Consider the following 13,268-nt stretch of genomic DNA (forward strand, 5'->3'; position numbering starts at 1 on the left):
ATCTGCTTCACTTACAATGAACGCTGGAGCCCCGTGCATTGCGGGGGGGGGGGGGGGGGAGCTGAACGCCGGAGCTTTGTGCATTGTGGTAGGGGCTGAACACTGGAGCGTGCATTGCGGGGAGGGGCTGAACGTCGGAGCCTCGTGCATTGCGGGGGGGGCTGAACGTCGGAGCCTTGTGCATTGCGGGGGGGGCTCTGAACGCCAGAGCCTCGTGCATTGGGGGAGCTGAACGCTGGAGCCTCGTGCATTGCGGGGGGGGGGCTGAACGCCAGAGCCTCGTGCATTGGGTGAGCTGAACGCCGGAGCCTCATGCATTGGGTGAGCTGAACGCCGGAGCCTCATGCATTGCGGGGGGGTGCTGAACGCCGGAGCCTCGTGCATTGCGGGGGGGGGGGGGGGGCTAGATGCCTTATTCTTGTGCGTCGGGGAGGGGGTTAAAAGCTATATCCTCATGCATTGGGGGGGCTCAATGCTGTATCCTCGTGCACCGGGGGGGCATTGCGGGGAGGGGCTGAACGTCGGAGCCTCGTGCATTGTGAAGGGGCTGAACGCTGGAGCCTCGTGCATTGCGGGGGGGGGCTCTGAACGCCGGAGCCTCGTGCATTGCGGGGGGGGGGGGGGCTGAACGTCGGAGCCTCGTGCATTGCGGGGGGGGCTGAACATCGGAGCCTCGTGCATTGCGGGGGGGGGGGGCTCTGAACGCCATCGTGCATTGGGGGAGCTGAACGCTGGAGCCTCGTGCATTGCGGGGGGGGGCTGAACGCCGGAGCCTCGTGCATTGGGTGAGTTGAACGCCGGAGCCTCGTGCATTGCAGGGGGGGTGGGCTGAACGCCGGAGCCTCGTGCATTGCGGGGGGGGGGGATAGATGCCTTATTCTTGTGCGTCGGGGAGGGGGCTAAAAGCTATATCCTCGTGCATTGGGGGGGGGGGCTCAATGCTGTATCCTCGTGCATTGTGGGGGGGGCTAAACGCCGTATCCTCGTGCATTGTGGGGGGGGCTGAACATCGGAGCCTCGTGCATTGCAGGGGGGGGGGGGGGGCTCTGAACGCCAGAGCCTCGTGCATTGGGGGAGCTGAACGCTGGAGCCTCGTGCATTGCGGGGGGGGGGGGGCTGAACGCCGGAGCCTCGTGCATTGGGTGAGCTGAACGCCGGAGCCTCGTGCATTGCGGGGGGGGTGGGCTGAACGCCGGAGCCTCATGCATTGCGGGGGGGGGGATAGATGCCTTATTCTTGTGCGTCGGGGGGGGGGGCTAAACGCTATATCCTCGTGCATTGGGGGGGCTCAACGCTGTATCCTCGTGCACCGGGGGGCCTAAACGCCGTATCCTCGTGCATCGGGGGGGCCTAAACGCCGTATCCTCGTGCATTGGGGGGGGCTCAACGCTGTATCCTCCTACGTCCGGGGGCTAACTGCCTAGAATGCATGGGACCTAAGCAGTGAAACTTTAACAAGATTTGGTTCCCTGTTAGGAAAGTGATATAATTCTGATCACAGCGTGATGAATGATTGCACCTGATGGGAATACATTGTAACTCCTCCTATAACTCAGGTGGACACTGATTAGAAGTACTGGTGGGGGGTGATGTGGTGCTCCATCCCAAGGGGTCTAGTCAGGACCCATATAGTAGTGGGCATAAGCACTGTATGGCCATACGGTGTGACCGAATCCCCCATATTTGCTTTATTATGTTCAGGTTCTTTTAAATGGCCTTGTAGGATTGAAATGACATTTTTGCATGTGTGCGCTGTTATCCTTTGTTCTCTGAGACTCAGGCTCCTTAACATTGCTGACATCACAGCGTGGCTCAATAACTGTGTTGGCCATTACAACCATCGCTACTTCTTCTCCTTCTGCCTTTTCATGACCATGGGCTGCATTTACTGCAGCATCAGCAGCCGTGTCATGTTCCGTGATGCCTACGCAGCCATTGAGGTGAGATTATTGTGGGGGGGGGGGGAACCATCGGAGAGACCAAAGGGGCATTACATCATTGGTGTCTTTAAAAGCATCTGTCTACCCAAAACTCATACACTTCTGTATAGATGCCAGTGTGTGGTGTCATCAGCTGGCTTGTTATGTCGCTGCATCTGGGTTATCCCCTCCAACCATAGAACATGGCCAATTGAAAGAGGTCTTAAAGCCCCACTCTGGGATTCGTTTAGTCTCGCCCTCTCTTCTATCTGTTTGCCCCATATAAGAAACCCTTTTTACTTACCTCAAGCAGCAGTCATGTGACGCTGCAGCCCCCAAGCCTTCTCTGCTTCTCTTTACTTCCTGGAAGGGAACTTTTTCGGGTGTCCACGTCCGTGCCTGCATGATATGGACACTTCCTATTGAATGTCCAGCTTTGGGGTCCTCTCAGGATCAAGGAGGACAATATCGTCACGGGATTGACAATCTCAAGGGGGACATCACGGCACTGGATCAGCAGCCCTCCCCACCTGGAAATGGAAGTGGCGAGAGACCTGGAGGGGGGGACGTAGGTGAGTATATCTGCCTTCACAAGCTAAGAAGGAACAAAGTGCTTAATGCCACCGGTTAGAGGTGGGTGGGAGGGAGGTATTAGTGAAAAGAAATAGTTTTAGCCTGGAGTGGGGTTTTAATGTGAACCTGTGACCAAGCTATGGACAATACATTATTTACATATTCTTAAAAAGCTTTACTACAAGCCACCACTGACCCCTGTAGCTGCAGGGACTGTGGAGTAATTCATCCTCAAATTCCCTGCTGTCAGAGGAAGCAAAGGAAGATAACTAGTGATTACTGCTCCTCTGTTGTAAACTTTGAGGATGAATCGCTCCACAGTACTTACAACTACAGAGGTAATTAAGGTCTTGTTTTCTTGTTTTTAGAATATGTTATAATTTGAAGGTCCCTAGATTGTCCATGGATCCAAATAAGCTAAGCACACACATTCAGCCTTCTGTTTGAAAGTGTCAGATAATCTTTATGGGGTAGCTCCTGGGTAATGTAATGGAGGTCAACTGACCAGCCCAAGTGAAATCTTGTCCCACATTTCATTCATGTGCTGCAATACGTGTGTGTGTGTGAGGGGGGGGGTGAAGAGTTTACACCATTAACCTCAAGTTCATTCCAGGGGAAGTGATGTCACAAGAGTTAAGTAATATGCGTGTGTTTGGCTTTACTTTATAGGCAAGTCACTACCTATAATGAAGAACCACCTACCCATTTGTGGCCTCAGCACCCACCTGATTAATATGGTTGCCCCCTTTGCTGTATGGAGATTCTATGATTATTGGCTTTCCTTTTTCATATTTTTATTGTTGGGAACATTGCAGCAGGAGGGGTATGGAGGATTCATCATGCCAGGGGCCACTTACTTTACAAAAAGGTATATTCTTTATAGGTACTGAAGGTGGTGCCTTATACAGATGTTCAGCATAGTCTTTCAGTAGAGTCATGTTCTATGTTCAATATGAGGTTTGTGAGAAGTTTAGGTAAACCTGAGAGCCATAGAAACCGCTTACAACCCAATAGCCTGCCATTGCTATACTTCCTGATACCATAGCACTCCATCCTTCATATCACCACATAGCATTCTTGCAGCTTATAGGGGCATGATTAGCTGGACTGGAAGGTAATTGTGGTCATATTTCCTTCTTATCAGAAATTCAAGCACCAGGAGAAGGAGAGGCTGAAGTTTGCAGGCAATGAGGTGGGCTGTGTTGAAGTGATTGTCAGCTGTGTGTCTAAATAGCACAACACAAGTGCTAATGTTTATTGTCCTTTAACAATGCTGGAGGGTTCTTCTTGTGCACGGCTATCCTCTTCATTGCTTCAAGCATGTCCCCTCTTCCTGCTTCTTGATTGTATTGATGGATGGTTGTCTTGTGTCACTAACCCGCATTCACTTTTATTTAGGCCTTAGTGTTCCAGACCTGTGTAACGATCCATATAGTTTATCATAGCGACATATCAGACATTCTAGTTCACTTCCCAGGTTTATGGTGACCGGGTCTGTGGTGTTGGGCTTTTGGTTTGTGTCCATGGCATGAGCGTAAGATACATCTGAGATCCTTCAGAATTCATTGACAGATGGAACTGACCTGTAGTTAACCGTCTTCTGACCTGAATTTGACCTCCCTCCTGACCCCAGTTTGACTTTCTCCTGACCAGACTTTAACCTCCTCCTGACCAGACTTTAACCTCCTCCTGACCAGAATTTGTGCACCGCCTGACGAGAATTTGACCACCGCCTGACGAGAATTTGACCACCGCCTGACGAGAATTTGACCACCGCCAGACGAGAATTTGACCACCGCCAGACGAGAATTTGACCACCGCCAGACGAGAATTTGACCACCGCCAGACGAGAATTTGACCACCGCCTGACGAGAATTTGACCACCGCCTGACGAGAATTTTGACCACCTCCTGGACTGAATAAGACCTTCTTCTAACCAGAATTCAACCTCTTCCTGACCAGAGTGGACTGAATAATAAATCCATCTAACTAGAACTTGTCCTCCTCCTTGCCTGAATAAAACGTCCATTTGACTAGAACTTGTCACCCTTTTGCCCAGAGCGCGTCGCCCTTTTGCCCAGAGCGCGTCGCCCTTTTGGCCTGAGCGCGTCGCCCTTTTGGCCTGAGCGCGTCGCCCTTTTGGCCTGAGCGCGTCGCCCTTTTGGCCTGAGCGCGTCGCCCTTTTGGCCAGAGCGCGTCGCCCTCCTGTCCCCAAAGCGCGTCGCCCTCCTGCCCCCCAAGCGCGTCGCCCTCCTGCCCCCCAAGCGCGTCGCCCTCCTGCCCCCCAAGCGCGTCGCCCTCCTGCCCCCAAAGCGCGTCGCCCTCCTGACCCCAAAGCGCGTCGCCCTCCTGACCCCAAAGCGCGTCGCCCTCCTGACCCCAAAGCGCGTCGCCCTCCTGACCCCAAAGCGCGTCGCCCTCCTGACCTAAACAAGACTTTCATCTGTGCAGAACTTGTCCTCTTCCTGACCTGACTTTGCCCTCCTCCTGACCTCCTTCCAGCAGGTTTTGCATTGCCTTGGACTTGCATGAGAATGCAAAAGCTGTTGACACACTCCAAAGACGTGCAAGTTAAAAGGCTAGTTTCAGTACTTTTCCAGGCTGTCGTGAAAGGCTAAATACTGTGGATTATTTGTGGTACCTGGGCACTGGAACCAAGATGGTGTTATACACGCAAACTGCAAAGTATATAAAGCACAAGCTTGTTGCCCATGGCCAGTATTTTGGATTACATTGAGCCGCGCCGCACCTGGAGGATGATAGGGAGAAGCTGATAAGGGCAACATGAACAGTTCTGCCGGAGGTCAGCAGGAAGGACCAGAGGGGGAGATGTGAGGTTTCTCTACGGACTTCACGTGAGGATTTCTCATGAATGAATGTTCAGGTGGTGCCGTGGTAAAGGTAAGTATTCCCGGCCTTTTACAGGCAGGATTCTTTTGGAGGTGTTTTTATTTTTTTGACCGTATTACTTTAATTGTTGGGTAATATGTTGGCTGTGCATGGACTTCCTAGAAAAAAAAAAATCATTTGGCCACCACAAGCATCAGAAAACGTGTCCTCGTTCATACTCAAGGCCCATTGTGCCAGAAATATTTCTGAACTTGATCTTTCTTCACATATACTAAAGGCCAAATCCAGCTAAAACTGATCATTTTGAGATAGCTTTTGGTAGGAGGAATCACTTGGTGTTTTCTCAATCAATGTAAGGCTAGCAAAACATTTTTCCAGCAGACTGGCTTTTTTTTTGCCTCTCGTGGTGCACGTCAGTCTGTGAGTGGCTCCTTCCAAAAGTACTTTCGTTGCAGCGCACCACAATGCGTGATAAGCAGCATAAATTGCCCATCAGTTATGATAGGAGAGAAGAGAGATGAGCTCATCAGTCTGCCGCTTCTCTTTTCACTGTCCAGTCACAGCTTGGGGGTTCGTCCGGGATGGGATAACCTGGGCTTAGAGGAACTGGGTTAAATGTATGCTGGGCATCTAGGAGCAGAAAAAAAAAAGTAAATCTCCGGATTGTATTGTCGTGATTGATTTTTTCTTTTTTATAATTGAGTCTTGACTGGCTTTTATATGGAAGAATTCTGCCATATCTCCGGCAGGGGAAGAGACGAGAAGTAATTGTGTATGTGGCGGTATTCAGTAACAATCGGGGTCGGTGCTTTCCTGGTACAGTGGAACCTCGGATTACGAGCATAATCCGTTCTAGGAGAATGCTCGTAAATCCAAAGTACTCGCATATCAAAGCGAGTTTTCCCATTGAAGTCAATGGAAAACAAAAATAATTTGTTCCGCATTGACTTCAATGGGATGCAGTACCGCATGCGGCCCCGGGGGGGGGGGGGGGGGCGCCGGAGAGCCTCGGAAACAGCCGAAAAGGCCTGAGGGACAATTCGGCGGACCTCGGGAAAGACTTCCTACCCGAGATTTGCCAAGGTCAGACGTGCTGTACTCGGGCCTTTCCGTGCATTTCCAAACGTGACGTTCTTCTCGGCTCCGGCGCCCCCCCCCCCACCTCAGGCCAAAAGGGGTACTGCACTCTGCTTTGGCCTGAATCGTGCTAGTGTTGCGGAGACAACACTCGCAAACCGAGTTACGATTTTAAAAAATACAGAGCTCGTATTGTGAAACGCTCGTTAACTGCGTTACTCGCAATCCGAGGTTCCACTGTATATTGCTTCTTTTTTTTAAGGAAAAGCTGGGAATCCTAGACATGGATGCATAATAAGTATAACCATCTATATATTTTTTGCTCTTAGACCATCTACAGTCAGACTCCCCCACCTACCTTCACCTTCAGAGAGAGAGTGTTTCACAAGTGTATCATCTACCTCTGGGTGCTCTGCAGGTAAGTTCACACAACCTCCTTCCTTCCTAACAGGCTCCGCCCTTTTATTGCTTTCAGTAACGCCCATCTAGTTTCCCATTAAAGTGATCTTCCAATGCAATGCCAGCTCACGTCATGAAACAACATAATAAATCCTCCAGCAATACTAACCCACACGGGAAACAAGAACATGAAAGCAAAGGAACTGAAGTCTTTTTTTAATGTTTTGTTTTACCACTTAAAGCGTTTGTTACCCCAACACTTCATATTCCTTATTTGTGGCGGCTGTATAATGTACTGATATCAGAAAGTCTCCTGTTCTCTTTTGTATCGCTTCCTTTGTGTGAAATCCCTGGTGTTCCTGGCAAGTCCCTCTGCTTTCCTATTAAAAACTGACCACACTAAGCAGGAGAGCACAGCGTGGTCAGCTCTCTAGCTATACTGGGAACTGATTGTACTCTCCTCCAATGATTAGACTTTTCCTGACGACCCCCCCCACAGCGCCATTCACTGCAGCTCTTATGCAACTGAGAACAGAGGGAATGTGATCACTTAAAGTGGAGTTCCACCCCCACCAAAAAAAAAAAAAATTTATGTGCTTAAAAATTAAAAAAAAAAAAAAACATTTGGAGAAATGTTTTTTTTTTATTTACTCACCTCTAAATGCCTGTTGCTAGGGGGTCCCTCGTAATCTGCCTCCTTCGGGGCCTGGGCTCCTGACGTCACTTCCCTCGGTGCAGGAAGTGAGATCGCCCCCCCCCCCCCTCTCTCTTGTCAATCATCTGGGACACGTGACCGCTCCCAGATGATTGCGCGGCCAGCGACGGTGCGACTTGCGCGTGCGCAGTGGGTGCCCGGCTGTGAATCTACAGCCGGGGGCCCACAGGTTAAATGCCGGCGCCGCCGAGCAGAGGGGGGGGACAAGCGGGGCTTCGATCCCCCCGCATCGCTGGACCCCGGGACAGGTAAGTGTCCGATTTATTAAAAGTCAGCAGCTGCAGTATTTGTAGCTGCTGACTTTTAATTTTTTTTTTTTTCTTTAAGTGTGAACCCCGCTTTAATATAAAAAACTTTTTTTCATTTTTTTTTTTTCATTTTATTTATTTTTTATAGCTATACAAAAATGTTTTGCCTTTTCATTTTTATTTTAAACGGAATGGGGTTGTTTTAAGAGCGGTCGTTTTACAATCACTTTAACCATTTCAGCTCCGGAAAGGTTTCACCCACTTCCTGACTGGCCATTTTTTTTTTTTTTTTTACGATACGGCGCTGCGTCGCTTTAACTGACAATTGCGCGGTCGTGGGACGCTGTACCCATATAATTGATGTCCTTTTTTTTTTTTCCCCGATCCCACAAATAGAGGTTTCTTTTGGTTGGTATTTGATCGCCTCTTCGCTTTTTATTTTTTGTGCTGTAAATACAAAAAAGACCAAAATTTTTGAAAAAAAAAAAAATATATAAATATATATAAAATAATATATATAAATATATATAAAATAATATATATATATTTTACTTTTCTGATAAAGCACATCCAAAATAAATGTAAAAAAAAAAAAAAAATTTCTTTATCAATTTAGCCCAATATGTATTCTGCTACATATTTTTGGTAAAAAAAAAATCCCAATAAGCGTATAAATATTGATTGGTTTGCCCAAAAGTTGTAGCGTCTTCAAACTACGGGATAGATTTAGGGATTTTTTTTTTTTTTTTCTGGTAATGGGGGCGATCTTAGCGGGACTGCGGAAATTGCAGCGGACAGATCAGACACTAAGAAGTTTATTTACTAAAGCAGGAGAGAGCAAAATCAGGCTCAACCAATCAGCTTCCAAGTTTTCTTGCCACAGATTAATTGAACAAGCTGAGGTTAGAAGCTGATTGGCTGCCATGTACAGCTGAACCAGCTTCTGAGTGCACCAGCTTTAGTAAATCTATATCCCCAAGTGACACTTTTTGGGGACCAGTGACACCAAATACAGTGATCAGTGCTACAAAAAAATGCACTGATTACTGTATAAATGGCACTGTCAGGGAAGGGGGTTGACATCAGGGGGCGAGCAAAGGGTTAAATGTTCCCTAGGGAGGTGCTTAATAATTGGCTCCCGCTATGTCCAATCACAGCGGGAGCGGCACGCCCTCTAAACTGCGTGCACAAAATCACGTACAGGTACGTGATTTTGCACCGCCGGGCCGCCCTGCCTGCAGTAAATGTACGTGGGGCGGTCCGGAAGCGGTTAAAGACCGCCCCATAGCAGGGTTTTCTTTCTACTCTCCTGTGCAGAATCGCATATATATAATATATATATATATATAATTCTGCACTCCTGTCTGTAGGGGGCACGCGTGGGCTGCTTCTTTTTTGATTATTCACAGCAAAAGCTGATCCACATGTGCTGGTCACTGGATGTCCTCCGTCACCTGCTGATCGGCGGTAATGCACACATGACTGAGATCGGATGTAAACAAGGCAGATCCCCGTTTCTGACAGGGGTGGAGGGATGGATTCTGTGTTCCTGCAAAGCAGGGAATAAAATCCATCACTGTCCTTAGTTAAAGCAGCACACACAAACACTGGCTAGGCACACAGTTAACCTTTTGCTCGTCCCTGATGTTTAACCCCCTTCCCAGCCAGTGTCATTAGTACAGTGACAGTGCATATTTTTTTAGCACTGCTAAATTTATTAGTGTCACTGGTCCCCAAAAAGTGTCAGTCTGTGTCCGATTGTCCTCTGTGATATTGCAGCCCTGCTATAAGTCGCTGATCGCCGCCATTACGAGTATTAAAAAAAACATAAATAATATCCCATAGTTTCTGGACATAACATTTGCGTAAACCAATCAGTATACGTTTATTGGGAATTTTTTTTACTATGTAGCAGAATATATATTGGCCTAAACTTATGAAGGAATTTGATTTTTTTTTTTTTTCATTTTTTTATTGGATATGTTTCATAGCAGAAATTAAATAATATTTTTTTTTCCCAAAATTATTCTTTTTGTGTTTATTGGGATTTTTTTTACCATGTAGCAGAATAAATATTGGCCTAAACTGATGAAGGAATTAGATATTTTTTTTTTTTTTTTTTTTTTCTTTTTTCATTTTTTTTTCTTTTTTTTTCTTGGTTATGTTTCATAGCAGAAATTAAATAATATTTTTTTTTTCCAAAATTATTCTTTTTATGTTTATTGTTTTTTTTTTTACCATGTAGCAGAATACATATTGGTCTAAACATATGAAGGAATTCGATTATTTATTTTTTTTTTTATTGGATATGTTTCATAGCAGAAATTAAATTAATATATATATATATTTTTTTTTTTCCAAAATTATTCTTTTTATGTTTATAGCGCAAAAAAAAAATAGAATACGAAGAGGTGATCAAATATCACCAAAAGAAAGCTCTATTTCTGGGGGAAAAAAAAGGACATAATTTTGTTTGGGTACAGTATCGCATGACTGCGTCAAAGTAACGCAGTGCCGTATCGCAAAAAATGGCCTGGTCATTAAGAGGGGGGGGGGTAAATCTTCTGGAGGTCAAGTGGTAAAATTAAAGGCAAAGGGCAGGGCCGCCATTACAATTCAAGGGCAGCAATGTGTTCCTCCATAGGAACGGTTTACTTTTTGGGTAAATGTTGCATTCCCTTAGGGAGTGTAAAGTAACGGTGACAAGGACTGGGGGGGGATGGGGGGGTGGCTGTCCCCACACACTGATGAAATGGTTCTTTGTCTTTCCGCAGTTCGGTGGCTCTGGCCCTCGGCGCTCTCACGCTGTGGCACGCAATGCTCATCACCCGAGGGGAGACCAGCATAGAGCGGCACATCAACAAGAAGGAGAGGAAGAGACTGCTGGCCATGGGGAAGGTAAAATAACCACAACAAAGATGGCTGCTCTGTTCCCAGTGCATTGTGACACTATAGTACAGCCAGGGGGAGATGAGGAGAGGTGGGAGGGAATACGGTAGGGTTGCACCAATCGGTGATCTAGCAAATGCTCCAGTACCGGAAACTGATACTTTCAGGCTCTGATCTTTTGGCTGTCAGCGGGATTCTCCCACTGACAGCTGCAATGTAAAAAAAAAAAAAAAAAGCCGGCAATTATCGGATGTTAAGGGGCGGGGCCACCGCATCTGATGGCTGATTCAGCTGTCAGTGGGGTTCTCCTGTTGACAGCTGAAGTGTAAACAAAGTCCCAGTAATTGGAGCTGTGCCATAAAAAAAAAAAAAGCAGCCAGGCAATGATTATTAAAGCGGAAGTTCCACCCACATTTTTCACTCCTCGCCATGCAGCACTAATGTACATTATTATGAATTGTCAATTTTTTTTTTTTTTCTGTTCACTTACCTGATTTATGCCTATATCTAATTTCACTTCCTCCTTTTAGGCGCCGTGGCGCCGTACGTCATTTCCGGTTTTGCATTGGCTCCTAGGAAATCTGGGTCAGCTTGGCATGGCGCTGCTCCCGTAACATTTAACATTGGTGTCTATGGAAGTTTTTGGTCAGCTTGGCATGGCTCCAGTAACATTTAACATTGGTGTGGGAAGGGTGGGTGAAAGGCGCATGATCAAGCGCTTACATCAAAAACATCACGCGCCTTTCACCCACACAGTCTTTCCCAGACCACCCCTGGTCTGTTTAGGCAGCGGGACACGCATGACCATCTTTTTCCAGTTTTTTTCACTTTAAACAGCACAAACCAATTTACACCCACAACGCCTTCACGAGCGCAGGAGTAATTTTTCTTTTTTGTCTACATTTCGCACATTTAACATTGGTGTCTAAGGAAAATCTTGGTCAGCTTGGCATGGTTGTGCCATGTCAAGCTGACCAAAGTTGCACTGCACTGCGCATGTGCGAGATCGGCGGGTGCATGTTGGGTAGCCAGCATGCACGGAATCCAGGAAGAAAGGACACTGTGGCTTCAGATGTCCACACTGAAGATGGTCGCGCTGTGCAGGAACTTCACAAAGTAAGAAAACGATGCCGCACAAATAGAAAACTGGGCACAGTTTACAGCTTACTTTTCTAACATTGCACGAGGCATGAGTATACTAGGGGTATTTTTTATCTGAAAAATGTCTTATTTCGGCCGGAACTCCGCTTTGACAACATTGCTCAGCTGCTGAAACAGAAAGATAAAAAGAAACATTGGTTTTTTTTGTATCTTTATTTTTATTCATCTACAGATCAAAGGGATGAACTTTGATCTGCAGATGCAGCCAGTTTAACGCAATCTGTCAAAAAAAAAAAATTTGAGGGATTTTTTTTTTTTATTAAATGTTTCTGTTTAACCCCTTATTAACCCTTAATTGTACCCTAATCAGCCTTAATTAACTCTATTTTATTTCTCCTTTTTATTATTTTCCTGCTTTTTTTTTTTTTTTTCACTTTGTCATTCTGACACTGACACTTTTTTGGGGACCAGTGACACTAATACAGTGACCAGTGCAAAACCTATGCACTATCACTGTACTACTGACACTGGCTGGGTAGGAGTTAACATCAGAAGCGATCATAGGGTTTAATGTGTGCCTACCCAGTGTTTGTATACTGTGGGGGGGGGGGGAGTTCTTTTACTAGAGGAAGGCAAAGATCTGTGTCTCTCTGCTTTGCGGGAACACAGGATCCATGCCTTCTGTACTGACAGAACGGTGATCTGCCGGTGTGATGAACGATCGATGTGGGGTGCTGGTGGACATTGAGTCTGCGGTACCCGTGTAATCACAGCAGGAGCGAGCCACATATATAAATATATATATATATATATATATATATATATATATATATATATATATATATATATATATATATATATATATATGATCCATGCCACCCTGTATTAGTAAAACTGGTATAGGGCGGTTGGTTACTTTGTGTCACTTTAAGTCGATCTGTAATATCAGTATCATTGTTTTCATTGCAGGTATTCTATAATCCGTATAGCTACGGCCGCGGCGGTAACTGGAGACTTTTCTTTGGAGTGCAAACAAAACTGTAAGTTCTTTTAAACTAAAAGAAAAAAAACACACAGAGGGAAATTTGCCAGAATCCGGAGCAGCTGTTCATAGCAACCGATCGGCTTCTACGGGGCCCCGCATATATATCCGCTTGCCGGCCGCCACATGTACATTTACGTCGGCAGAATGGCACGGCTGCGCAAATGGGCGTACCGGTACGTCCCCTTGAATTTGCAGTCGTGCCGCGTGCTCCGCGATCGCGCACGTGATGTCCGCCGGGGTGCCGCGCGATCGTTTTGCGGACAGAACAAGGCATTCCCCGTTCTGCCTTGTGACAGGGCAGAAATCTACTGCCCCCTGTCATCGGGAAGCAGTGATCACTGTCGTGTCACTTGTAGCCCATCCCCCCCCACAGTTAGAATCACTCCCTAGGACACACTTAACCCCTTCATCGCCCCCTAGTGTTTGACCCCATTCCCTGCCAGTGTCATTTT

General features: G+C 46.8%; 1 protein-coding gene across 6 annotated transcripts in view; it reads left to right on the top strand.

The window, feature by feature from the left end:
- Nucleotides 1-13,268, top strand: part of ZDHHC16 (zDHHC palmitoyltransferase 16) — a 37,270-nt gene that overhangs the window by 19,316 nt on the left and 4,686 nt on the right. For 4 of the 6 annotated variants that reach the window (XM_073595492.1, XM_073595487.1, XM_073595489.1 and 1 more), the window contains 5 exons: nucleotides 1,807-1,940; nucleotides 3,637-3,684; nucleotides 6,749-6,837; nucleotides 10,556-10,679; nucleotides 12,741-12,811. In XM_073595492.1, coding sequence (XP_073451593.1) covers nucleotides 1,807-1,940; nucleotides 3,637-3,684; nucleotides 6,749-6,837; nucleotides 10,556-10,679; nucleotides 12,741-12,811 — 466 coding nt within the window. The remainder of the gene's footprint in view (nucleotides 1-1,806; nucleotides 1,941-3,636; nucleotides 3,685-6,748; nucleotides 6,838-10,555; nucleotides 10,680-12,740; nucleotides 12,812-13,268) is intronic. The other 2 variants (XM_073595490.1, XM_073595491.1) reach the window with 1 other exon arrangement.

The sequence above is a fragment of the Aquarana catesbeiana genome, linkage group LG08, assembly GCF_042186555.1.
Source record: "Aquarana catesbeiana isolate 2022-GZ linkage group LG08, ASM4218655v1, whole genome shotgun sequence".
Taxonomy (NCBI): domain Eukaryota; kingdom Metazoa; phylum Chordata; class Amphibia; order Anura; family Ranidae; genus Aquarana; species Aquarana catesbeiana.